Source organism: Loxodonta africana, chromosome 19 (genome assembly GCF_030014295.1).
Source record: "Loxodonta africana isolate mLoxAfr1 chromosome 19, mLoxAfr1.hap2, whole genome shotgun sequence".
Taxonomy (NCBI): domain Eukaryota; kingdom Metazoa; phylum Chordata; class Mammalia; order Proboscidea; family Elephantidae; genus Loxodonta; species Loxodonta africana.
This window is the reverse complement of record NC_087360.1, coordinates 27097763-27124013: the sequence shown is the minus strand read 5'-3', so window position 1 is coordinate 27124013 and position 26251 is coordinate 27097763. Positions and strand designations below refer to the sequence as shown.

The 26251-nt window shown below is 55.0% G+C and overlaps 3 protein-coding genes and 1 non-coding gene across 10 annotated transcripts in view; 2 read left to right on the top strand and 2 right to left on the bottom strand.

The window, feature by feature from the left end:
• Positions 1-591: 591 nt before the first annotated feature.
• GAS2L1 (growth arrest specific 2 like 1) lies at positions 592-6269 on the top strand. Of its 3 annotated transcripts, XM_064272499.1 has the most exons (6): positions 592-690; positions 1650-2301; positions 3630-3737; positions 3837-3933; positions 4020-4191; positions 4694-6269. In XM_064272499.1, the coding sequence occupies exons 2-6, from the start codon at positions 1669-1671 to the stop codon at positions 5724-5726; spliced, it is 2043 nt and encodes a 680-aa protein (XP_064128569.1). In that variant the 5' UTR covers positions 592-690; positions 1650-1668; the 3' UTR covers positions 5727-6269. The 3 variants fall into 3 exon arrangements, with proteins under 3 accessions (XP_064128569.1, XP_064128571.1, XP_064128570.1); XM_064272501.1 differs by lacking the exon at positions 3630-3737; XM_064272500.1 differs by lacking the exon at positions 592-690 and having other exon boundaries at positions 741-2301.
• On the bottom strand, positions 6011-8685 carry RASL10A (RAS like family 10 member A). Its single transcript, XM_003419084.3, has 3 exons — positions 8467-8685; positions 7064-7188; positions 6011-6766 (listed from the first exon to the last, which is right to left on the bottom strand). Exons 1-3 carry the CDS (start codon positions 8683-8685, stop codon positions 6499-6501), a joined length of 612 nt encoding a protein of 203 aa, XP_003419132.1. The 3' UTR covers positions 6011-6498.
• A 5175-nt stretch (positions 8686-13860) lies between these two features.
• LOC111753121 (small nucleolar RNA SNORA28) lies at positions 13861-13982 on the top strand. The gene has a single exon (XR_002787976.1). It is a non-coding gene; the product is annotated as a small nucleolar RNA SNORA28 (small nucleolar RNA).
• Positions 13983-21830: 7848 nt separating this feature from the next.
• The window catches only part of AP1B1 (adaptor related protein complex 1 subunit beta 1), a 52481-nt gene continuing 48060 nt past the window's right edge, over positions 21831-26251 (bottom strand). For all 5 annotated transcript variants that reach the window (XM_064272497.1, XM_064272496.1, XM_064272498.1 and 2 more), the window contains 5 exons: positions 26120-26249; positions 25764-25848; positions 24749-24835; positions 24491-24645; positions 21831-22925 (listed from right to left, as the gene is read on the bottom strand). In XM_064272497.1, coding sequence (XP_064128567.1) covers positions 22851-22925; positions 24491-24645; positions 24749-24835; positions 25764-25848; positions 26120-26249 — 532 coding nt within the window. In that variant the 3' untranslated portion in view covers positions 21831-22850. The remainder of the gene's footprint in view (positions 22926-24490; positions 24646-24748; positions 24836-25763; positions 25849-26119; positions 26250-26251) is intronic.

The following is a 26251-nucleotide window of genomic DNA, read 5'->3' as shown; positions in this document are numbered from 1 at the left end:
GGCCGGCACAGCGGGGAGGGAAGCTCCTAGTCCCTGGGCGCCGATGGCCTCGGTTATCTGGCCTGGGGAGGTCCGCCCCGGCCGGAGATGACTTTGCAGCCCCCGGCCCCTATCGCTTCCTGAGTTCATCTTGGGAACAGGCTGTGCTGCCTGCTCGGGGAGGCCACTGCTAGGGGACAGGGTGTAATGAAAAAGGACCAGTCCTCCTCCCCCAGTAGACCAAGGACGGTGGGGGGGCCCTGGTGATTGGCCTGGGCTGGGGGCGGCGTGCCTGAGCCGGTCGGAGCTCGGGGTCGGGGCTGCAGGAACTGGAGAAGGGGTCTCCTGGGGGCCGTGGTCCAGCCCCCGCCCTGGGATGCGGACTGCTGGGTGCCCTCTGCGCAGACTACGCGCTAAGACCCGGGTTCCCGGCCCGCCCCCCGTCGAGAGATTCCAGCTCCTCCCCCAGTCCGCCCTGCCCGCCCGGGAACGGTGCGTCCCCTTTAAGAGCGCGCGGCCCCGCCCGCCCCCTCCGGGCCGGATCCGAATTCCAGGGAGGCGGGGCGGAGATCGCGGGCGTGGAGGCCGCGGGAGCGGCGCTGGCGGCCGGACCCGGATCCGCTGTGGCTCGGGCGGCGCCTCCCCGCGGCGGCCCCGGGACGAACCGGCCCCTGCCGGGGCGATGCTCCCCGGGGCCGCGGGATGAGCCAGGTGAGCGCGGAGTCCCCCAGCAGCCCACATGCTGGAGCGCACGATGGGCGACCGGCGGCTGCGGCCTCGGTTTCCCGAGGCTGTGTGACCTTGGGTGGCCCCGCACCCTCTCTGGGCCGGGGACTGGTGGGGCCGGGCGGAGGCCTCCTGGCCCTGCACGCGCCGGACAAGGGCTCTGGGAAGGCTTCTTGGAGGAGCGGGGCCTGGCCCCGGATGGACGAGCTGCGGGATCGCGCCCCGAGATCAGCAACGCGGCGCGCCGACTGCTCTACGACCTTGAGCCGGCTCTTTCCCTCTTTGCGCCTCAGTTTCCTCGTTTGTAAAATGGAGATAATATCACCTGAGCCTGAGTCGATGGTGCGGGGAGGGCTCGGGGAAGCCCCGAGTGTGCGCACTTCGCGCTCAACCCTGGCCCCCTTCATGGCTGCTACTGTTTTTGCTGTTATGTCGTTATTATAATGGCACAGTCCTTGGGGAAGGGAGGCTGAGAGAGCAGCTGGGATGGCCCCAGCCCCTTACCCCTGAGCGGTGAAGATAACTCCTCCCAGGGGCGGGTCCAGGCCCGGCGGTGGGGGTGGTGAGGTGGTGAGATTCAGGCCAGGGCTTTGACTCTCTGGGGCTCAGTTCTTCACCTGTAAAATGGGGGCAGTGACGGTGGGCATCTCCCTGCGTGGGAGGGAGGCCTCAACTAACCCCTCATCCCCCCCCAAAAGAGCCATACAGCCAGTCCTTATGGAGTGCTTGTTCTGTGCGCTTTGTGGACACTAAGTTGTTTATATGATCCCGTCGAGTTCTATGAGGCAGGTAATATTACTGTCACCATTGCACAAATTAGGAAACTGAGGCACAGAGAGTCTGAGACTCATTCAGCCTGACTGTGCACAGGTGGTCAGTGGCTTAGTATGTAGTGGGTATCACTGGGCCCTCTCAGCAATCCTGACCTGTGTCTCTGCCCACAGTGACTCGGCTGGCCCGGGCATGGCGGACCCAGTCGCAGGCATCGCCAGCTCTGCAGCCAAGAGCGTGCGGCCATTCCGCTCAAGTGAGGCCTATGTGGAGGCTATGAAGGAGGACCTGGCTGAGTGGCTCAACGCTTTATACAGCCTGGGGCTGCCTAGCGGTGGTGATGGCTTCCTGGCTGGGCTGGCCACAGGCACTGCCCTGTGCCAACATGCCAACGCTGTCACTGAGGCCGCGCGGGCCTTGGCCGCCTCCAGGCCAGCTCGCGGTGTGGCCTTCCAGGCACACAGCGTGGCGCCTGGCTCCTTCGTGGCCCGAGACAATGTGGCCACCTTCATTGGCTGGTGCCGTGCGGAGCTGGGGGTGCCTGAAGTGCTCATGTTTGAGACTGAGGACTTGGTGCTGCGTAAGAACGAAAAGAGCGTGGTGCTGTGCCTGCTGGAGGTGGCGCGGCGAGGGGCTCGCCTAGGCCTGCTTGCCCCCCGCCTGGTGCAGTTTGAGCAGGAGATCGAGCGCGAGCTGCGTGCCACACCCCCAGCTCCCAACAACCCTGCCATTGGGGAGGACCCCACTGAGGCTGCCCCTGCAACGGGGGCTTCTACCCGTGGGCCCCGCATGACGCCCAGCGACCTGCGCAACCTCGATGAACTGGTGAGTCCCCCTATGGGCGTGTGTGCTCGGCAGCACCTGCATATGCTTGCTTTTTGAACACTGTGTATCGGGCAACAGAGAGCAGAGCTGGTGCCTGCAACTGGCCCCTGAACCTCTCCAAACATGCCTGCACTGGGCCACACTGGTGTCTGCAGGACAGTCTGCCCCATGGTGTGTATGTTGAGCAACAAGTATATACTTGGCTTAAGGCGGTGGTTAGGCCCAGAGAGGAGGAGGTGCCAGGTGAGGTCACCCAGCCCAGCTGGGCCAGCACCATCACATGCTCCCACTTCCCTAAGTACTGTGCATTAGTTCACCCAGGAAGGCTGTATGATTTGAACACCTCCTGTATGCGCCCTGCACTTGGGTGCTAGACATCCACACCCTCACAGAGCTCAAGATATGGTCTGGGTGCCTGACACTTGGCTGAGATGAGGCATGAAGCCTGGGCAAGATGCCTGGCATACAGTAGGCACTCGGAGAGTACCCGGTGAGCCCCCAGGGGCTCCTACTCCCCAGGGCTCTGCACATATCTGGTAAGCCAGCCCTGAGTTGCTGCCAGTGGGAGCAGTGGTCCATTCCGGAGCCGTAGGATTAGTTCTACTCTAAGCGTAGGAGGGCCATGTCCCCTTGCTCCCAGGAGCAAGGTGTCCCCTCCACCCCCCGGTCTAGGCCAAGAGTTTCCTTATCAGGAGTCAGGGCTATGATGTGCCCGTCCTGGAGGCGGATGGCTGGATGGCAGCGGGCAGAGGCTTTGTCCCACACCCGGCCTGGGCCAGTTCAGCTGAGGCTCCACCTGCTCATTTCCTCCGGCGCCGCCGCTTTGGGTAGGGACGTGGGTGGGGCCGCCCACACAGCCAGCCTGGCAACCCCAGCCCCAGGGAGCGTTGTGCTCATCCAGACCTGTGTGTGCATGTTGGGATGTGCCTGTGCCCATGTGTCCCTGGCCTGCCAGGGGCGTGGGGCCCCCTGCACTCGTGACCTGGCTTCTGCATGTGTCTCAGCCTCCTTGTCTGGGAAGTAGGGAAAGGGAGAGTGAGGATGGGCTCCAGAGCCCCCCCACCCCGGCTCGGGTTCCTGGGGCGCTGTCCAGACAGACCTGGCCTGACTGCAGCCCCTCCTCTCCTGGGCAGCTCCCTGACCCCTGAAAGCCAGAAAGGTTTGCTGGTGAAAGGTCAAGTGCAGAGGCTGCACTCAAGTGTGGGACAACACAGAGTCCATGCCCCTCTCCCGGAGAACTCACTTCCTCTTGACCCTGGAGCAGCTGACCTCAAGTCTAGGGGGAGAGCCTTGACCCCTGACCCCCAGCCTCTGCTCTCTGGCCTCAGGTGAGGGAGATCCTGGGCCGATGCACCTGCCCAGACCAGTTCCCCATGATCAAGGTCTCGGAGGGGAAGTATCGTGTGGGGGATTCCAGCCTGCTCATCTTTGTGCGGGTAAGAGTCCAGGTGCTGGCCCTGCAGGTGGCAGCTAGGGGTGATGGGCTACCAAGCCCAGGGGATACGACTGTGACCTGCCCACACCGGGTCCCACAGGTGCTGAGGAGCCACGTGATGGTGCGTGTGGGTGGCGGCTGGGACACGCTAGAGCACTACCTGGACAAACACGACCCATGCCGCTGCTCCTCCACTGGTCAGTGCCTGGGTGGGCAGGTGGGCACCCGGGGCTGGCTCTGCACTGCTCTGTCCCTCATGGCTGTCTGTTCTCTCTCCCTGCAGCCCATCGCCCACCCCAGCCCAGGGCTCAAACTTTCACTCCCCAGAGGGTGTCACCCACCCCAAGCCCCCGAGCTGGTAGCCCGGCCCCTGGGGGTGAACGCCGGGGCTCCCGGCCTGAGGTGACCCCCACTAGCCTACGCAGCTCCAAGGAGGGGCCTGAGACCCCACTCAGGTGAGCCGCAGGAGGATGTGGGCTTGAGGGGTCTGGAGGGTGGGGGTGGGGGCATCTCGCTGGCCTTGATGACGCAGAGCCTGTCGCTCCAGAGTGACTCACGCTCTGGGAAAAGTTCCTGTGGGTGGGGGTGGGGCCCGGCTTCCCGTCTCCATGACAACCCAACCAAACGAACAACACAGCTGGGGCAGGCCCTGGTGGGCGGGCAGCCAGTCCAACCCCAGCTTCCTCCTGGCCCGCCCCAGGGAGACAGGAGGCCTGAGGCAGGGAGCTCAGGGACCCGAGGCCATGTTTCCTCTGCTGGCTTTGGGGCCTCAAGCGGCCACAGGAAGCTGCTGCTATGTGTCTTACTTCTCCCTGGAAGTCCCCAGGGCAGACAGATGCCCTTGAAAGTTCCCTGCCACCACTGCTGGCCACAGGTCCCCCATCTGGCCACACATCTGCTCACTCCTCTTCCTGTCCTTTCTGTGATGTTCCCATCTCCCTTGTTCCCCCACCCCAGGCCCCGCGATCAGCTGCCTCCCCAGCCCCGCTCTCGCCGCTACTCGGGGGACAGTGACTCCTCAGCCTCCTCAGCCCAGAGTGGCCCCCTTGGCGCCCGCAGCGACGACACAGGCACTGGCCCCCAGAGGGAGCGGCCCAGCCGACGGCTGACCACAGGCCCCCCAGCCTCCCCAAGGCGGCCCCCTACCCCACGCAGCCAGTCCCGAGACCGGCTGGACTGGGGTCGGCCCCGAGGGGCCCCAGGGGGCAGGGGGGCCCAGCTGGTGGCCCCCAGCCCTACCCGCCGGGCGAGGAGCCAGAGCCGTGAGGAGCAGGCTGTGCTCCTTGTGCGCAGGGACCGAGATGGGCAGCACTCGTGGGTGCCACGGGGCAGGGGCGGCAGGGACTCAGGCAGGAGCAGCCCCCAGACGCCCCGGGCCCGCAGCCCCTCATCACGCCGACCTGCCCGGGTTCCTAGCCCTGGTCCAGAGTTGGGCGGCACACCAGCCAGCGTCTTCCGCACGCCCTTGCAGCTGGACCCACAGCAGGAGCAGCAGCTGTTCCGATGTCTGGAAGAGGAGTTCTTGGCTAACGCCCGGGCCCTCAAGGCTGCTGGTGGGAACCCCACTGGCCCTGCCCCTGACCCAGCTCGAGCCCCGGACCCTCCAGCCCCCGACTCAGCCTACTGTTCCTCCAGCTCCTCCTCCTCCTCTCTCAGCGTCCTGGGCGGCAAGTGTGGCCCCCCCGGGGACCCTGCCCAGACAGCCAATGGGCAGTCCAGGCCCCGAGGCCCAGCCCTATCCAGCTCTTCCGATGAGGGCAGCCCCTGCCCTGGTGTTGGGGGGCCACCTGATGCACCTGGGACCCCCCTTACCGGCCCGGAGCCCTTGAGAACCTGGGCCCGAGGCCGGATGGACACACAGCCAAATCGGAAGCCCTCCCGCATCCCCACGCCGAGTGGCCCCCGCCGCCCGTCTGGACCCACAGAGCCTGGAGCCTGGCGTGCCCTGCACTCGGTCAGCACAAGTGCTGAGCCGGATTCCTGGATGTGATGGACCAGCCCAGCAGCCCCCAGGCCCAGTTCCTTCTCCCTTTCCTTTGTGGCCTTAACCCCTCTGCATCAGGGAGCTCCCTCTGCCTCTTGGGTTCCAGACCTCATGGGACCAGCCCTCTCGGGACCACATGGCACAATAGGACCTGTTGTACATTCCGGGTAGCGGGTGAGCGTTGCTATTTAATTACTAATATTATTGAATGAATGCCTTAGAGGAGGCCGGGCTGGCTTAGTGCCCTGTAGTAGGCCTGTGGCCCTGCAGAGCCTGACAGTAAAGTTTTGCTCCAGCCGCTTCTGTCTCCTTCTTAGGGGTTCTGCTTTGGGGTTCCTTGTTACATGTTGGGATTCTAGACTTGCCCAGTGGTTCTGACCTCCAGGCTCAAGCCCAGCCCCCACACTCTGCCCATCCCAGAAATGCCAGATGCACCTGAATCAGTTGCCCCTTTATTGCCATGTGATGGGTGTGACAGAACAGTTTGTCCACTGAAGCTCCAGGAGCAGCCTGGGAGCTTCCAGTTAGATTCATAGCCAAGTCCTTCCATCCCGTGGGATCGGGGCTATCCGACCCAATAAGGTCCCAGAAAAATCCAGTGAGTTTGGGGCATGGTTGGGTCCGATGAGATTGAAAGGTCTATAGCCCCAGGATGCTGGGGTGGGAATTTTCCTCATCCAAGCAGGGCGGAGACTCGTCCTGTCCAATCGGAGGGAAATGAGGCAGTCGTCCAATCTGGGCCCCGGGGTGTGCCAGGATGCAACCTTGTCCAAGTCGGTCACATGAGGCTGCAACGCGCTGGGTGCAGCGCCCCCTGCAGGCGCAGGGCCGGGTGCGCAGGGCGAGCCCGCACCAGAGCGCAGCGCAGCAGCTCGCGGAAAAGACGCAGCACGTGCCAGTTGTACTTGGCGGAGCACTCGAGGTAGCCGCAGCGCCAGCCCCTGCGCACCAGGGCGGCGAGCGCTCGCCGCGGGCCGAAGCGCAGCCGCTGCCGGTCCCGCTTGTTGCCTACCACGAGAATGGGAGCCTCGGGTGCACCTGCCGGCCTAGAGGCCGGGTGGGAGTCAGACGCAGTGCCGAGGACCCCACAGCTGGAGCAATGTCCCCAGTGGGTATACACATAGCAGGAGCATCCTCTCCTGCAGCCAGAGACCCCCGGCAAACACCAGGGCCGTGTGGGCCAAAGACTGCATATGGCCAGAGACCATTGGCAGACAAAGGCCTTGCCTGGACAACTCGAAACCCGGGCCAGGACGGCAGGAGACCCCTCCCATCCAACACGGGAAGAGATGGGGTCCGACCAGCAAAAGCCCCCTTCCCCCATCCCGCCGGCCGCACCCCACCTGGTCTCAGCGATGCGCTGCCGCAGCACCTTCACATAGTCAAAGCTGTCAGGGCTGCAGATGTCATAGACGAGCACGAAGGCGTCCGTGTCCTGCAAGCTCCAGCCCTTAGGGTCTGGCCCCTCCTGGGGACAGGATACCGGGGTTTGCAGTGACCTTCATGCTAAGCCCACAGCTTGTCCTCAGCCCGAGGCCTCCCAGATCCCTGCATCCCACATCTCTGCGGCCGCCCCCCCACCCCATACACGGCCAAGCTCTTAGGCCTAGGGCCCTCATGGTAAAAATTTCCAAACAGTGCCTGGAACCTGGCAGCCACCAGCCCTGTCCTTCCCCTCTGTCTCCTCTCTACCTCCTACTGGAGGCTGTGTTATCTGTCCACCCCCATTTTCCCCTACCTCCTTTCAGCTTTCCACAGACTCAACCTGGATCAGGCCACTGCCCCCCTCAAATGCCCTCCCTGCCTCCAAGACCAATTCCAAAGCCCTTACCTAAGCCCGTGTCCCCACTGGCCTTCCACCTACTGATGGTCATGCAGCCCTATGCATTTAGGCCTCCCCACCTAAGCATGTGATGTACTATCTGGAAGGTTCTTGCCACCTCTTTTTTTTTTTTAATTAATTTTTATTAAGCTTCAAGTGAACATTTACCATTCCAATCAGTCTGTCACATGTAGGTTTGCATACATCATACTCCCTTCTCCCACTTGCTCTCCCCCTATTGAGTCAGCCCTTTCAGTCTCTCGTTTCGTGCCAATTTTGCCATCTTCCCTCTCTCTCTATCTTCCCATCTTGCCACCTCTTTTAATCAAAATTTCACTCATCCATCCCAGCTGGACCCAAATGTCACCCTCTCCAAGAAGCCCGGCCTAATCCTGTCTCCTCTTTCTTCCTCACCTCTGAGAGGAGGAGGACTGAGCTCCAAGGACTCAAGGTTTGTTCTGGACTTGGCACAAATTACTAAACAAGTCTTTGCTCCAGGTCACAGGAATAAGAAAGCAGGGTGAGAATGACCCCTCCCCCCCACACACACACACTAGAAAGTTCATCCCTGTGTCTGGCCCCAATCCCTCCCACTGCAGCTCTGCTCAGCACCCCAAACACAACTCTCAGGGGGCACTGCCACCCATCCAGATCTACCAGTGGACCCAAGCAAACACAAAGGCACCCCCTAGAATAAGAAAAAATCACTTTGCAACATCTCCGGGACTCAGGCCTGGGCCTGAGGAGCCCCTTGACAGGTGGGGAGAATTACTTTCACTAGGAAGAAACCCCTGCACCCATCCATCCTTCGATCCCTGAACGCGGCTGGACGCCCAGGGGCGGTCCACTCGGACAGGCATGCGTGCAGGGAGTACACACACCCCCATGCTGTTACACGCCCCAGTCCTCCCCTTGAGCCGCTACCTCAGGGCCGTTTGAGCTTGGATCCGAGCCAGCGCCGTCGCCGTCGCGGATGCTCAGGTCGTAAACAGCGCCGTCGAGCAGCACCGCGGGCCGGTATAGGTGCGGCCCGTCCGTGGGCCGGTGGCGCTCGGGATAGTCGCCGAACAGGAACTGGCGGATGATGGCCGTCTTGCCCACGCCCGGGGCGCCCAGCACGGCCACCCGCAGGCTGCCCCCCATGGCCCGCCCGAGCTGCTGCGCCCGGCGCCCAGGAGCTTCATGGGCCGGCGCAACGCTGTGCGCCCACGGTCCTGAGTCCCGAGCGCCCTACCCGTGCGCCCCGGCCTCGCCGCGCTCCTTGTCGACCCCCGGAGCACCGGGATCAGGGAGAGGCCAGGCCCGAGGTCGGAGCCGGCGGCCGGAGGGCAGACAGACCGCGGAGCCGGCCGACGGCGGACGCACAAGCAGCTCCGGCGGGTGCTGAAGCCCGGGAGGGCGCAGGACGGCGCCGCGCGCAGACACCGCCTACGCCCCGCGGCGCGAAAGAAGGTGCCGCCGGCAGTGCGGGGCACCGGGGTCAGACCTCCTCGTGGCTCGGGTCCCGCAGGGGAGCGGAGCCTTAGTCCCTCTGTCCTCCCCTCGCTCCAGCGCCCCGAGTCACCGCCGCAGCCGGCGGCGCGAGCGAGCGGAGCCTCTGGGAGGCGGCGATGAGGTAACCGCTCGCCCGCCCCTCCTACCTGCTCCCCCGCCCCAGGACTTCCCTCCCGGGAAGGGTCGCGGGAAGGTGACCGGGGGCGGGCATCCCAGGGAAGACCCCCTTCCCCCTCGGTGCACCGCACTCCTCTCACCTGGTCCAAAATAGAAGTCTTTGCCCGCCCACGGCTGCTCTCCAAACACCGCTCCTCCCAGCTGGCTCCTGACAAACCCGGCCGGCAACAGTCAGGCTGCCCGCGGTCGGGTCCCATCCCAGCGGTGTGACCTTGGGCGAGTCTGCGCTGTGTCTCCGCCCTATGTCCTGAGAATCTACTACTGGCAGACCTTTACTGAGCTAATACCTACGTGATGCTAGAATCTACGCCGGCAACCTGGGGTCTCAGTTTAAGAGATGAGGAAACTGAGGCCGGAAAGAGGTATGTCCGACGCTAGAAGGGCAGTGGGTGCCCCACCCACTTTATGACCTCCTCTGAGGCCCATCCACCTTCCTCCTGCTCGGCTACCAAACAATATTCCAAATGGCTGTCATGGCAGCGAGGGGGGACAGAGAAGGCTGAGCCCGGCAGGCCCGGTCAAAGCAGCTCAGCCCCAAATCCCTGTCCCAGCAAGGCTGGAGGTGAACAAATACAGAAAAATCTGGAAATCAGCACCACCCCAGACCAAACCCAACCAAACCCAAACCCAAACCATTGCTGTTGAGTCCGACTCATAGGGACCCTATAGGACAGAGTAGAACTGCCCCAATAGTGTTTTCACTGAGCAGGTGGTGGATTGGCACTGCCGATCTTTTAGTTAGCAGCTGTAACTCTTAACCACTGCACCGCCAGGGCTTCCAGCACCACCCGGGACACTGCTGAGACCAGTGTTTTTCACACGCCTCCACCTGTAGCTTTCTCAAAGCTATGCAGCCCCCAGATCAGACTCCCAAAGCCCACACTCCCCTGTCTGGAGCCTGTTGGGAAGCTCCTTCCTATCACAGTTTGGAAAGTCTGGGTTTGCCCAGCACCCCATTCTCAGCTGGCTGTCCCCCTGACAGTGGGAGGCTCCCACATCCCTGACCTTTACATGGCGCTGCCTGGGTGCCCTGTGAAATGCACAGACATCTCCGTATGTCTGCACCAGCCAAGGGTTTCATTTATTCATCTCTTCAACAAACATTCCCAATCTTACTGCTTGCCAGGATGCTGAGATGGGTAAAAAAAAATTCTGGCCTCGGGAGGAAAGATTCTAGAACACATGGGATTCAGAAACTGTAAAGGCACAGGCAGCATGCCCACCCCAGCCTGAGGGAAGCAAAGGAGAGGGTGTGGGAGGAAGAGCTAAACCATGGGAGGGGGATGCATCCTCCAGGGAGCAGCTGACAAACCGGAAGGTGCTTCTCCTGAGTAGGGGAGTGTTTTCATTCCCCAATGCTGGGTCGGCACTTGATTGGCTTTCACTCTTCTCCTCAGGCCACTAGGGAGCTCAGAGTCAGATTGTGGCCACCTCAGGTGCTCCAGGTCTTCAGGCCCAGAGCATGGGGCCCCCTGGCTTCATCTACCTGTCCTGCCCTGATTCCCTTTCACCTGGTTTGCCCTCTCTTGTTTTAACTTAGCCTCTGGGTTCTGTGAGCTGCCTCAATTCCTTCCAGAAATGAAGTCCCTTCCCTCTTGGCATTCTGCAGGGTGTGGTGCTGAGTTGAGGGTGGTCTTCTGCAGGGCCACTTGGTGGAGCCTACTCCCGGGCCTGGAGCACCGTCTCATCCCACTGCCAGGGGAGCTCTGCTCACCCTTAGGAGTCAGCTCTGGGAGCTCTCTGTCTGGAAACGCTTACCTGCTTTGTGCTCAGGCAGAGTCAACTGGCTCCCTGTCCCTCCTCTTGGGCTATGCTTTGGATTCCCAAACAGGACTGTGTGAGAGGCATCCCTGGGCCCCAGTGTGAGCTCTTGGTGTGTGTTTGTGGTATGACGGAGGTCACGGTAGACAGAGGGTGTCCTATGGCCCCTACAAAGCCTTGCAGACTCCACAGGGTAACACATACCCTAGGAAGTCCTTGCACCACCATCATCAGCTGCTGTTCCCATTTACCGAAGACCAGGGTATGCCAAGCCCTGACCTGGAGGTGCACATTCACTGAGCCTCCAGGCCCCTCCAGTGTAGGTGCAAGGGCTGTGCCTCTTTTATGGGTGAGGCCATTGAGGCTCAGAGGGAGGCAATGATTTGCCTGATTGTCCAGCAGGAAAGCCGCAGCTAGGGAACTGGAACCCAGGACCATAGGGGCTCTTCAGCCTGACCCTTCTGAGAAGTTCAACTTTATCTGGGCCCAGAAGCCCAGGAGGGCTTCAGGAGGTGGCAAGCAGGAGCCTAAGGCCCTGTGGAAAAGGGCTTGGGGAGGACCTTGTCACCCATGGAGCTGAGCTGAGCTGTGTTCAGGACCTCAAAGCCAATCTATGGCAGGAGCGGGGATCCCTGAGGCCAGGCGTCCCAAAGACTAGTAAGCTGGGGGATTTGGGCTGCCTGTTTGCCTGGGGTGAGGATTTTGAAGTTTCTCTCACTGTTCTCCTTACTCTTTCCCCAAGGTGGGGCTGCTGGGCTGCTGTCTGCTGTACCACCCTGAACCCCAGGACCCCCTGGCCCTCCTCACCTGAAGCACTGGACAGGTGCATTCAAGTGTTTACACATCTGCTCCTTCAGCAGATGGGACAGGGGACCAAACCAGACACTGCTGCCCTCCGTGTCCCATGAGGGAGACAGACATGCAGCCAGACACAGAGACAGAAGCGCCGGGCTAGTTCAGGCCTGGGGCACTGAGGAGACTCAGGAGAGGCACTCTGTGGCCCAGAAGAGGGTGGGGGCTTAGGAGGGGAGCTCAGAAAGGGCCTGATGACACCCCTAAACAGACCCCCGAGGATTAAGTCACAGAGAGTGGGGTGGGCTGGGAGCCCTTGAGAAGGCCTGGGGCCAGTGGAGAATTCTGCTCCCCCTAGTTCACTGCACCCCTCCCCAAGCCAGCCAGCTGGGCATTCTCCCCACCATGCGGCCTTTGTCCACATGGCTTTTTCCCTACTGGTCTGACTCTAGTGTTTCCCAGGGGTCAAGTGCCCTGGACTGCATCCAGCTCCGGGGAGTCGGGGGGAGGAGGGTGTCTCGGGTTCAGGCCACCTCTGGCCCAGTGGTCTCAGGCTTTAGTAATTATAATAACTCCTCCCCTTGCTTGTGGCTGGTCAGCCTCCTGCGGACTGGGCTGGGTTTTACAATCATCAGGACACAAGGAGGCAGCACAGGGCAGGGCTTCCCTGTGGGGCAAGGCTTCTGAAGTGAGACGTCTTGGTTTGAAACCTGCTGCTGCAGCTTCCTCCCAGGGTTGTGCCATCTGTGCCACTTACTTCAACTCTCTGAGCCTTAGTTTCCTTCTCTGACCCTTACTAGGTTAGACTTCATGGAGTCGTTATGGGATAAAACGAGACGATACAAATCAAGACAATTTAGTAGGGTTGGAAGGATAAAATTGGTATCTATAAAACAATTCCCTATTTATATATATATAGTTTTTTAGCTACCAGTTACAAGATACAATGGAGGATACGTGGGTATGGAGTCTCTGGGTAGTGCAAACGGGTAAGTGTCCATCTTGGAAGAAAGGTCTGGAAGTCTTCCAAAAGGTCACAGCCATTGAAAATCCTATGAAGTGTAGCTCTGCTCTGAAACACACAGGGTTGCCATGAATCAGAATCAACTCAATGGCAACTAATTTATGTATGTATATGTGGGTCAGTATGGGGCTCTGTCCACTGAGAGGGCCTAGAAGAAATGGCACCCCAGTAGTAACAAGCACACCCAGCCCCCAGATTTTGGTTTCTAATACCACTCTCCAATCAAAGCAACCAGGGCTCCTTAGAGAAATGGCTGGTTGTAGGTTTGGGGCCAGAAAATACCAGATAAGCCTGGAGCATGTGACAGTGCCAGAAAATAATGAAGTGCTCAAAAAATAAAAGGATAGGGGTATGTCAAAGGGACACACAGCCAACCTGAAAGAGCTCCCAGTGGCAAAAGCTGGAACAATTTGAGCAACAAAATGAATAACACAGTATTGGATTAAACTCAAAGTATAAAATAAATACCCTTGAGTCCATGCTGATATAAATGACTGAATAAATAAATAGATGTGGGAGAAGAAACAAATCTTCCTTACAGAAGAGTTCCAAATAATTTATGTAAATACTTCCCCCTACCCTTTCCCTTGTGCAGGCTTTACTTGGTGACTTGCTTCTAAAGACTAGAGTATGGAAAGGTGGAAAATGTCACTTCACGGTAGAGAAGCCTGGAAACACTACCCTGGCCAGGTGATCCAGGCTAACGTCATCAGCAATAAGTCACGTTGGTAGGATGTGACCCTGGTCTGATGTGATGAGATGGGCCCATCTGTGGTCCCCTGGGGTATTCTTCCCCCACATAACTCCAGGCTAACCATGAGAAAAACATCAGACAACCCAAACTGAAGGACATTATACAAAATACCTGACCAGTACTCCTCAAAACCGTCAAGGTCATGAAAAACAAGGAAGGTCTGAGAAACTGTCACAACGAAGAGGAGGCTAAGGAGACATAACTACATGTAATGGGGTGTCCTGGAGAGACAGCAAGGCCATTAATGGGAAAACTAGTGAAACCTAATAAAGTCTGGAGTTTCGTTTTTTTAAAAATCACATATTACAATGCGTGCAAGCAACACTCAGTGGCAGATGATGGAAACTGACACAATTTGTGCTTGCTATAGCAAGAAAATCTAACCTATTCTGGAGTTCTCTACTCGGTGAGACAAGCTGTTATATAGACTTAAATAGTGTAAAAATTATATATTATATAACATTCATTTTATAAAATTTGGAGCATATGGAAAAGATACCATTTACAAAAGGAACTAAAAGATGGAAAATACCCAAGAATACATGTGGGAATAAATGTGCGTGCCAAAACTTTTAAATGAAGAAAATTTAAAATATTACAAACAGATGTAAAAAAAGGCATGAATCAGTGGGACGGCATCTACTCCCGTGCTTGGATATAAAGATCAATATTATAAATGTTTGATGTGATCCAAATAAAAATAGCATCCATTTTTTCTAAAACAAACTAGTTCTGAAGTTAAAACTGGAAGAAGAGGGGAGTAAGGGGGTACTTATAAATTATCTCCTCAAGGTAGAGTCAACCTTAATGATGTGCATAGAGCCAAGCTTTCGGGACCTTCATCTGCTGATGCAGCACGACTTAAAATCAGAACAGCTGCAAACATCCATTAATAATAGTAATGTGAAACGTAGGAAGTATGAATCTAGGGAAATTGGAAATTTTCAAAAATGAAATGGAACCCATAAACATAAACTTCGGTATCCTAGACATTAGCGGTTGAAATAGACTGGTATTGGCCATTTTGAATCAGGCAATCATATGGTCTACTATGCTGGGAATGACAAATTGAAGAGAAATGGTATCGCATTCATCATCAGAAAGAACATTTCAAGATCTGTCCAGAAGTACAACGCCGTCAGTGATGGGATAATATCCATATGCCTACAAGGAAGACCAGTTAATACAACTATTATTCAAATTTACATGCCAATCATTAAGGCCAAACACGAAGAAACTGAAGATTTTTTACCAACTTCTTCAGTCTGAAATTGATCAAACATGCAATCAAGATGCATTGATGATTTCTGGAGATTGGAATGCAAAAGTTGAAAACAAAGAAGAAGGTTAAGTGGTTGGAAAATACGGCTTTGGTGATAGAAACGACCCCAGAGATCACATGATGGAATTTTGCAAGATCAATGGCTTCTTCATTGCAAATACATTTTTTCAACAACATAAATGGCAACTATACCAAAAAAAAAAAAAAATTTTTTTTTTTTAATACACGTGTACCTCACCTGATGGAATACACAGGAATCAAATTGACTACATCTGTGGAAACAGATGATGGAAAAGCTCGATATTATCAGTCAGAACAAGGCCAGGGGCCAACTGCAGAACAGACCATCAACTGCTGATATGCAAATTCAAGTTGAAGTTGAAGAAAATTAGAGCAAGTCCACAAGACCCAAAGTATGACCTTGAGTATAAAACCAAAAAAAAAAAAAGCCCAGTGCTGTCCAGTCAATTCCAGCTCAAACAGACCCTATAGGACAGAGTAGAACTGCCTCATAGAGTTTCCAAGGAGCACCTGGTGGATTTGAACTGCCAACCCTTTGGTTAGCAGCCATAGCACTTAACCACTACACCACCAGGGTTTCTGACCTTGAGTATATCCCACCTAAATTTAGAGATCAACTCAAGAATAGATTTGATGCATTGAACACTAATGACCAAAGACCAGATGAGTTGTGGAATGACATCAAGGATATCAAACAAGAAGAAAGCAAGAGTTCATTAAAAAGGCAAGAAAGAAGAAAAGACCAAAATGAAGATCAGAAAAGACTCCGAAAGTTGCTCTTGAACATAGTGTATCTAAAGCGAATGGAAGAAATGATGAAGTAAAAGAGCTGAACAGAAGATTTCAAAGGGCAGCTCAAGAAGACAACGTAAAGTATTATAATGACATGTGCAAAGACCTGGAGAGAGAAAACCAAAAGGGAAGAACACGTTCGGCATTTCTTAAGCTGAAAGAACTGAAGAAAAAAATCCAAGCCTCAAATTGAAATGTTGAAGGATTCTACGAGGAAAATATTAAACGATGCAGGAAGCATCAAAAGAAGATGGAAGGAACACACAGACAGTCACTACCAAAAAGAATTGGTCAACGTTCAACCACTTCAGGAGGTAGTATATGATCAAGAACCGATGGTACTGAAGAGGTCCAAGCTTTGTGGAAGGCACTAGAGAAAAACAAGCCTCCAGGAATTGAAGGAATACCAATTGAGATGTTTCAAGAAGCAACACTGGAAGTGCTCACTTGTCTAGCAGGAAATTTGGAAGACGGCTCCCTGGCCAGCTGACTGGAAGAGATCCGTATTTGTCCCCATTCCAAAGAAGGTGATCCAACAGAAGGCAGAAATTATTGAACAATATCACGAATATCACACACAAGTAAAATTTTGCTGAAGATCATTCAAAAGCAGTTGTAGCAGTACACTGACAGGGAACCTTCAGAAATTCAAGCTGGTTTCAGAAAAAAAAAAAAAGGGATATCGTTGCTGATGTCAGATGGATCTTGTCTGAAATGAGAGGATACCAGAAAGGTGTCTGCCTGTGTTTTACTGACTATGCAAAGGCATTTGACTGTGTGGATTATAACAAATTATGAATAACATTGTGAAGAATAGGAATTCCAGAACACTTAATTGTGCTCATGAAGAACCTATGTATAGACCAAGAGGCAGTTGTTTAGAACAGAACAAGGGGATACTACATGGTTTAAAGTCAAGAAAGGTGTGCATCAGGGTTGTATCCTTTCACCATACTTATTTGATCTGTATGCTGAGCAAATAATCTGAGAAGCTGGACTTATATGAAGAAGAATGGGGCATCAGGATTGGAGGAAGACTCATTAACAACCTGCAATACGCAGGTGACACAACCTTGCCTGCTAAAACGTAAGAGGACTCGAAGCACTTACTGATGAAGATCAAAGACTACAGCCTTCAGTATGGATCACACTTCAACACAAAGAAAACAAAAATTCTTACATTGGACCAATAAGCAACAGCATGATAAATGGAGAAAATATTGAAGTTGTCAAGAATTTCATTTTACTTGGGTCCACAATCAATGCCCATGGAAACAACAGTTAAGTTAGCAAGTAATGCATTGCATTGGGCAAATCTGCTGCAAAAGATCTCTTTAAAATGTTAAAAACAAAGATGTCACTTTAAGGGCTAAGGTGCACCTGACCCCAAGCCAAGGTATTTTCAATCCCCTAATATGCATGTGAAAGCTGGACAATGAATAAGGAAGACAAAAGAATTGACGTCTTTAAATTATGGTGTTGGCAAAGAATATTGAATATACCATGGACTGCCAGAAGAACAAACAAATCTCTCTTGGAAGAAGTACAGCCAGAATACTCCTTAGAAACAAGAATGGAGAGACTTCATCTCACATTATCAGGAGGCACCAGTTCCTGGGGGACATCATGCTTGGTAGAGGGTCAGCAAAGAGGAAGACCCTCAATGAGATGGACTGACACAATGCGTGCAACAATGGGCTCAAGCATATCAACGATTGAGAGGATGGTGCAGGACCGGGCAGTGTTTCACTGTTGTACACAGGGTCGATATGAGTCAGAAATGACTCGACAGCACCTAACAACAACATAAACCAAAATTACCACTTAAATTACCAAAACTATAAAATATCAAAAGGTACAATACTTTAAAAAAAAAAGTTGTGGTCAATGAATAGGCAAATTCTCTCTGTACAGAACAGAGTCCAAATTTACACCTAAATATATGATTAAAGTGGCATTTCAAATTTGTGGGGGCAAAGATGAATTATTCAATAAATTGTGCTTAAGCGACTGGGTAACCATCTGGAGAAAAGAGAATGTTGGACTCCTACCTCATTCCTAACACTAAAACAAAGCCCAGATGGATCCGGATTGCAACGTAAAAAAAAAAAACAGGATACAAGTACTAGAAAGAAAAGATGAAAACAAAGCTATATACAAAACAATTGCAGCATGAAAGAGTAAAAAGCAGTAACAAAATGGGGAAGACCAATATCCAATAGAAAAATTGGCAAAGAATACGAAGACAGCTCACAGAAAATGACATGCAAACGCTCAAAAACATGAGAAGAGGAAAAGAGTTTCGTTCCTCAACAAGTTAAACACGGAATTACCATATGACTCAGCAATTCTGCTCTTAGGTATACAACCAATAGGCTTGAAGGCAGGGACTCAAACAGGTACACCAATGTTCACTGCAGGTTTATTCACAACAGGCAAAAGTTAACAACAAACCAAGGATCCACCCACAACTGAATGGATGAACAAAATTTGCTATAGCTATAAAATGGAATCTTATTCAACCATAAAGAGAAATAAAGTCCTGATGCATTCTATGAGGAAACCCTGGTGGCATAGTGGTTAAGTGCTACGAGGCTAACCAAAGGGTCGGCAGTTCAAATCCGCCAGGCTCTCCTTGGAAACTCTATGGGGCAGTTCTCCTCTGTCCTGTAGGGTCGCTATGAGTCAGAATCGACTCTATGGCACTGGGTTTGGTTTTGTTTTACATTCTATGACATAGATGAGCCTTGAAAACATTATGCTGAGTGAAATAAGTCAGACACAAAAGGACAAATACTGTATGAGCCTTTTTATATGAAATATCTAGACTAAGCAAATGCATAGAGACCAGAGTAGATCAGTGGTTACCAGGGGCTGGAGGGAGGGAGAAACGGGGATTACTGTTCAAGAAGTACTGCGTCTGTTTGGGGTGTGGGTGTTAAAAAGCTTTTAGAAATAGATAATGGTGATGGTCACACAACGTGGTGAATGTAATGTCACAGAATTTTCCACTTAAAAATGGTTAAAACGACAAAACTTTTTGGTGATATATATTTTATCACAATAAAAGAAAACATACGAAGAAACTCACATTTAAAAGCACAATATCATTCTTCACTCATTAGTTTGGCAAACATCAAGAAGTCTGATAATATGCTGAGTTTGGAAGGGTGATTCGCTGCAAGTTGGAATCGACTCCATGGCAATGGGGTTTTGGGGTAAACAAGAGTCTCATTCATTGCTTGTGAAGAGTGTAAATTGGAGGACATTTTAACAAAGGCTATCAAAACGACAAACGCACCTACCTTTGACCCAGCAGTTTAGTCTCAGGAATTTACCTATGTGTGAAAGTGATAAACAAGGACATCCTCTGCGGTAACACCTGTGCTAGTAAAACCTTAGAAGCAACCGAATGTTCATTGCTGGGGACGCATTAATGATGGTATTTCCATTAAGTGGAATACTACACAGCTGTCAAAAAAACAGCGTGAGGACGCTCTCTAGAATGGACAGATAACGAACAACACCCCGAGCTGTAAGTATGGTGCAGAACCACGCGTATTTCAAGCATCCACTTGTGTGCAAATAGGGGAGAAAACCCTATCAGATATAATTGAGTCTTTTTGCATAGTTATATTGGTTCCCTTCAGGGAGATGAAGGAGAGAAAAAGTAGATATTTTCCACTTCTACCATTTTTTGCCTTTTGGGTTTTGAACGATGTGCATGTCTTACTTTCCAAAAATTAGACATAAAATCTAAAATCTAAAATGCTTATACCCTTGGACCCAGCAATTCTGGGACTAGATCCTCCAGCTCTTTGTGCCCATAAGCAAGGACGGATACAGGACGATGCTCAGTGCAGCGTGGCTTGCATCTGCTGGTAGCAGGACCCATATGTATCGCTAGAGAAAGACTGCCAGAAATGACTGGTGGCTAAGAGAAGTAAAGTGCTAGGTGTATGCCCCAAAGAATTGAAAACAGGGCCACAGATACTTGTACACTAACGTTCATCGTAGCACTATTCACGATAGGCAGGTGGAAACAACCTAAATGTCCACCAACAGGTGAATGAAAATGGAACATTATTCAGCTGTAACGAGAACTAAAGTCCTGATACAACGCATGCTATGGTGTGGATGAATCTTGACAACGTTATGCCAAGTGAAAGATGCTGGACACAAAGGACAAATACTGTATGATCCCACTTATGTGAAAGATCTAGGATAGGCAAATGTAGAGAGACCCAAGTTTATTAACGGGAACCAGTGTAGGGAGGGAGGAGGAAAGGAGGAGTTATTGCTTTAAGAGAACTGGGGTTGTTAAGGGTGATGGAAAAATTTGGAAATGGATAGAGATGATGGTTGTACAACATGGTAAACCTAATTAGGGCCACCGAATTGCACATGTAAAAAATGTTGAAATGGCCAATGTTTCATTATATATATTTTTAACACAACTAAAAAACAAACAAACAATAAGGGTGGGGCAGCTGCCCGAGCTGCAGTGGCATCCCCGAGAGGTAGGACACCTGTGCCCATGAGGACAATGGCCTGCCTTGGGGAGGGTGGGAGGTGACACTAGTGGGCCCTCAAAGACACTGAGGGAGGGACAGGGAATCTGAAGGCACAGAAGAGGAGTTAAGATGCTGGTATGATATCCCTGAAAGCACTTCTCCTGAAGGCTTGGGCTCCAGATGGCTCCAGGAGTGTGTTTCTCACTTCAGTATGCCAAGGCATTGGGCACCACACCTGCAGTGCCCCAGGCTCGGGGAACTGGGAGTGTGAAGGCCCTCTGCCTGCCTCAGTTTTTCTGTCAGCTGGGCTTCTGCTGCGTATGCTGAATCCCACGCCAGGTGCTGTGTGGAGGCAAGGCCCCACCCACCATCTGCTGTGTGGAGGCAAGGCCCCACCTACAATCGCCTGAGGCATCAGCTTGAGTGAGGAAGAAAACCCAAGGAGGCCCCCCCAAGGATGGTCCAAGGCCCTCCTTCCTAAAGGGCCAGCCTACCTTTTCTCCCAGCTCCTTCCCCCACTCCAAGTGTTTTGTCCTGGGCCTCAATATTCCCATCATCACTCAAGTGGGGCAACTGTCCTCCACTACAACTCTCCCGCCCTTGGCAGCGGGGGGGAGGGGGTGGGGGGTGGGTGGGCACTGGTTCTGTGGGACCCCTGGGTGACTGAGCTGACAGGCTGTGGGATGGTGCCCCTGGCAGCTGCTCCCTAGGCAGTGCACTCACAAGGGGTCAGAAGCAGCGACAGGGCAGGCCAGGGTGGGTGAGTCCCTCATCCAGGGTTCAAACCCCTGCTCCTCCAGTTCTACGGCTGGCCAGGCGGGCCCTCCAACTGTGGGCAATGAGCCTTTCGAGCCTGGGGACTTTCAGGTGAGGTGAGAACCAAGGCTGTGCCCTCAAGGTTGGCTCTAGATTCGGTGGTCCCCAGGCAGCATGGTGACACCCCCTAGGTCAGCGCCCCTGCCACTGCCCAGCTTCTGTGGGAGGGCAGCAGTGTCTGGAGGGGCCCAGGACACCAAGTGCAGACAAAGCACAAGGGCATGGCTGGGGCAGAAACAGGGTATGGTGGTACCCGGGCTGCACCTTTCTCAGAAGCAGGCTGAAGGACCCTCGGACCAGAGGTCAATCCAGGTCGAAGGAGGTATTGAGCCATGAGCAGCTCTGCCACATAGCCCTATCCCAGGTCTGGCTAGCCTCTCCTGGTAACCTGGCCAGCACCAGGTCTGGGACCAGAGGGGGTGTCCTTGGTGGTGGCCGTCAGCTTAGCACCTGCAGACAGTGGCTGTTGCCAGGTGGGGAAGAGCCTGCCCTGCCAGGCCTGGCACTCAGTCACTGGGAGAAGGGCTGGCACGGCCTGTTCACTGCTCCTTCCCTTCTTCCTTACCTGTCCCTGATCACAGCGCCTCCCAGGCTCCAAGCCTCCAAAGGGCAGGGAGCTGGGGAAGCCAAAATGGGAACTTGGGTCCCCCCAGCCAACATCACAAGATAAGATGGCATCGGTTGGGGTGGGAAGAGTTGGGATTGGTGGCAGAAGAGGTGCCAAGGAGCCCAGTAGTCTCAGGAGTCAGTTTCCAAGGACAGGATGGAGGGTGTGCTCTCCTCAGAATGCTGGGGAGGAGCTGGCGCTCCAGGCCTTGATCCAGAGGAGCCTCAGGACCTGACACGCTGGCCAGGGACACATTTGTTATCATCCTTTTTATTTGCTTTCTCTTTTTGAAAATAAGAGTAAACATACAATATACAGTCTCTGTTTATATATGTTAGATCTAGTGACTGCAGCGGTCAGAAACCATCCCAACCACTCAGAGGCAATCCCACTCAGTTTTCTAATCCTGACACTGGGCGGATGGGAAAAAAGTGTCCGTGATTGCCAAAAGCAGAATCTTTATTATTAAACAGCAGTAACAGGAAAACCTAATGCTCTGTCAGACACAACTGAAACGGGAAGGCCAGGAAAAGGGGAGCAGACACTAAAGAGAAACCCCCAAAAAACCCCAAACAGGAAGCACACCTTCTTGCCCCAGTCCCTCCAGCCCTGTCTCAGCTCCACGAGCCCTGGACTCTGCTGAGGGGACAGCGAGGAATGTATGGTAGGCAGTGACCGCCCTCAGGGGCAGGGGCTGGACAGTGCAGCTACCTAGGGAGGAGAAGTCCTGGGTCAGGGGCTCTGGGAGCTTCTGCTGAGTCATGGCCACGCTGGGCCAGGATTTTGGGGGGCTGTGCCAATGGGCAGAACCGCAGGCCACCAGCCTGGGCAGAAGTGGGCAGGGTAAGGGGTGTAGCCCTGTCCCTATTGGCACCTACACCCTGGAGCCCGACCCTCGACACAGCAGCTCTCCTGGTACCAAGGGGACCCTTCACGCACACCCAAGGACAGGCTGGCAGGGCTCAGCCCACGAGGGGTGGCAGTGAGAGGGCCTCTAACACCCACCCAAGAGGGATTGAAGGGCTCCCGGGGCTGGTGCCTGAGGAGACAACCCTGTGCATGCCATCCAGGCACAAGGAAGGGCAGAGAAGGATCCTGGGGTTTCCCTGGGCTGGTCTCTGCTGCCACTCTGGCTCTGATTCTTTGGTCCCCTCCTCACCTGACCCTAAACGTCAGCAGCAATTTAAGTGGGGTCATGGAGCATGGAAGTGCACTGAGATTCAGTCCAGGAGGAGGGGTGGGCTGCCCGGCTGGCAGCAGCCGCCGGGCAGGCCTCAGTTCTTGAGGATGGTCTCGTAGGCCTGGTACACGTGCTGGGACACCTCTGGCGCTCGACACTTTAGGGATAGCTGCAATGGGGAGAAGGGGGGTCATCTCAGGGGTTCTGGCCTAGGCAATCAGGAACCAGGCAGGAAGGAACATGCAGGGAGGAAAGAGACGGCGAGAGCCAGATGGAAAAGCGTGGCGGGCGTGCACAGGGCTTGGAGGCGGTGCAGCTACGGCTATGGCAGATGTGTGGTAAAGCAGAGGGGTACCCATCGCAGCAGCTGGGTGTGGACCAAATATACTTGCAGCCCACACACCTGCTGTCAGCTTAGCCGCCAGATCCCTGCTGGCCAGAAGCGTGACTCATGAGCTGGGCTGCCAGGCGTGCCAGCCCCACCCTGCACCCACAGAGCCCACCACATCCCCAGAGCTCTGGGTCCTTGGGCCCAGAGCTGGACAGCAAATCCTGAGGAGGAAGTGGGGTAGGGGGTCTGGAAGGGACACGTCCCTGCCCAGGGTGATGACAAGTGGCTGCTGGTTGTTCCTTGGTTTCCTGCATAGGAAGCAGGTATGTTTGAGACTCGTACTCAGCTCTAATTGAGGTACGAGCCTTGAGATCACAGGCACAGAAGTACCACTCACCCTTCCACTTAAAATCACTGGTGTTGAAGGGTGCAATTAGGAAGGAGGGGGAGGGGCGAGCAGAGCTCCAGAAGTGAGCAGTGGGGGCCCTCTGGAGGGTCCCCTATGTGCTGTGAAGTGGGGGTGCTAGCTCCTCTTATCGGGGCAACTGGTGGGAAAGCATCTGGGGTCTCAGGAGATGGGACGGCCTGCCTCCCAGTCTGCAGCCAGCACACGTCTGCCCCGCCCTGGGGAGCAGCAGGGTGAGGCCAGGAGGGCTGGGGGTACCCCAGAACCAAGTCATGAGATGGGTGTGCACAATGAGGCTGGGAGGAGGGAAGAGGAGGAGAGAAAAGCAATCTGCTAACCTCCAAGTCCTGCACCGCGGGGCCCCCAGCAGGGATGGTGGGCATGCAGCGACCAAACACAGGGAGACGGAGATTACCACCACCGAAGCCACCGCCGCAGCCCCAACGCACCATAGTGTGACTGTTGCAGTGGGGCAGGGAGGTGAGCCTGCCAGGGGACACCAGGGGTATGGGGGACCCAAAGCCAGGGGCTCTCAGAGGCCTGAAAGGGCAGCACAGACCCCAGGACAACCATGCGTTCCAAGGACACTGCCTCCTGACGGGCTCAGACTCCGAGCCAGGCAGGATAGCTTGCTGGGAACCGCGTCCTTCCCCTAGGCCCACAGCAGGCAGAAGCAGGAGGAGGCCAGGGCTGACCAGAAAGACCTCAGGCCAAATGTGCCATCTCACAGGATCCAATTCCACAGAATCTTCTAGTCCAACTTCTGAGGCCTGATTTAGTGTCATGTCTTGGTAACTTGATGAGGCCGAGTTGGAAGCTTTCTAAGATCCCTTCCAGGGATAGGATTCTGATTCTTGTTCACGCCAGGCTTGAAGGACCCTTGGCACAATGTCTCCCAGCATAGCCGGGCTAGAGCGTCCCCACCCGAGCCCACCCACAGCCCAGGAGTCAGGGAGAGGCAGGAGGGGTTGTCCTGGTCAGGATGGTAGGGTCTCACCGTGAGGCTGGGGTTGCCTGGCTGGATCCGCAGCTCGGCCAGCACCCAGATGCCATTGGTCAGCTTCAGGGATTGGTACAGCATGTCCTGGCCCTCCACGTTCCTCTTGGCGATGGTGAAGACGTTGCTGCCCTGCAGCTTGCTGCTCACGGCCTCTGCAGGGTCAGATGACCAAAGGGAGGCCCTGCAGTCAGGGACGGGGGCCTGGGTCCAAAGAGCCGCGTGGACCAGGCTGGGGTGAGGGCTCAGCCTCCTCACCTGCACTGAGGGGGCAGTCTCTGATCTGGAACTGGGCTTCATTCTCATTGGGGATGTCCTTCCACGTGGCCAGGAACATCTGCCTGTCTGGAAGGTGAGGGGGTGGGGTAAGAGAGGGGCCCTGATGACCTATGGCCCCGCTCAACACCACACTGAGCAGGAAATGGGTCTGGCGTGGGGTGCCACCTTGAAGCAAAGGACAGGCAGGCCTGTCCTGACCAGCCATGCCAGCACCTCCTATAACAGCACCTCACCACATGGGCTTTCCTGCCTCTGGGCTTTGATCTCTCCTTCCCATCAACCACACAAGCCCTTCCTCCTCCCCTACCAGCTCTGGGAGCCTGGAAGGGCAGCTGGGCTGCCTGCAGGATGAGTCTCTGGATAGTGTGTAGAATGTATCTCACCCCTTCCTCCCCTACTGGACTGGAAGGCCCTTGTGGGTGAGGCGCGGGCCTCCGGAGTCTCTGTGTTGAGAGTGAGAGCTCTGAACAGCTCTGACTTGCATTGCCCTTGGCCAGTCACCTCACCTCTCTAATCTGACTGCTTCTTTGTGAAATGAGATGCATACCACCTGCAGCCCAGGGCACCTGTGGTGACTGACTGAGGGGACACAAAGAAAGTGCTCCATGTGGCGCTGGGCAGGGCTGAGCCCACAGGGGCTCCAGCCAGGGCCCTCGCTCAGAGAAGATGGGCAATGGGTGTGTGGCAGAACCTGGGCTCCCTGCCCTGGGGAGCCTGTGGACATACAGCCCCAAGGGACGCTGTCTAGAGGCTGCTGGCAAGGCTAGGGGGAGGGGCAGGGGAACGCATGAGTGATGGCACTGAGGGCACGGCTTCTGCAGGCACAGCCCACCAGCCAGACCTGAGATGACCAGCCAAGGACCTGAGGCAGCCCCCACGGACGTCTGACCCTTGCCCCAGCCTCCGTCGTGGGCTGAGGCAATCTCTTCCCTGGGAAGGCATCACCTTGGGCCACAGCCTCAGTCCGGGGCCCCAGGGCACCCTTACCACTCACCCATCTTCCCATCCTCCACAAAGAGGATGTGCAGGGGGTACAGGGTGCTGAAGTAGAAGACATCAATGTTGTTCTTCACGGCCACCTGGGGACAACAAGGGGTTCCCTGGTTGGTCCCTGGGGCTTGGTGCCCTGGTTCTTCTGCTGACAGCTCCTCTGAGGCCCCAGGAAGGGCTGGCTCCCGAGCAGGTTCTCTCGCACGCCCTCCCTGGTCACCATGCCCCTTAGCCTCTTTGATCTGGGGTCAAAAGCACAACTCGATGGATGCAGCCATTGACCAACACCGGCCGCCCCCCACCCCCGGGACTCGTGGCAGACGGGACTGGGTGCTTGGCTGTACATGGCATGCAACACACCTGGAGGTTGTTCAGAGGCTCCATCTTCATGACCGAGCCCACCGTGTTGAGAGGTAAGGAGATCTCCACACTCTGGTTGGGGCTGAGCGGTGCATGGACCTGGAGAGGGGCGGCGGGGGCCAGGCCAAAGCT

Bases quoted from the DNA above. Each gene is read 5' to 3' on its own strand.
- GAS2L1 (XM_064272499.1), top strand. From the start codon at position 1,669: ATGGCGGACCCAGTCGCAGGCATCGCCAGCTCTGCAGCCAAGAGCGTG. The intron at 2,302-3,629 runs GTGAGTCCCCCT...CTCTGGCCTCAG, and splicing joins TGCGCAACCTCGATGAACTG to GTGAGGGAGATCCTGGGCCG. The intron at 4,192-4,693 runs GTGAGCCGCAGG...CCCCCACCCCAG, and splicing joins GGGCCTGAGACCCCACTCAG to GCCCCGCGATCAGCTGCCTC.
- RASL10A (XM_003419084.3), bottom strand. From the start codon at position 8,685: ATGGGGGGCAGCCTGCGGGTGGCCGTGCTGGGCGCCCCGGGCGTGGGC. The intron at 7,189-8,466 runs GTAGCGGCTCAA...TCCTGTCCCCAG, and splicing joins CAAGCTCAAACGGCCCTGAG to GAGGGGCCAGACCCTAAGGG. The intron at 6,767-7,063 runs GTGGGGTGCGGC...CCCGGCCTCTAG, and splicing joins CAGCGCATCGCTGAGACCAG to GCCGGCAGGTGCACCCGAGG.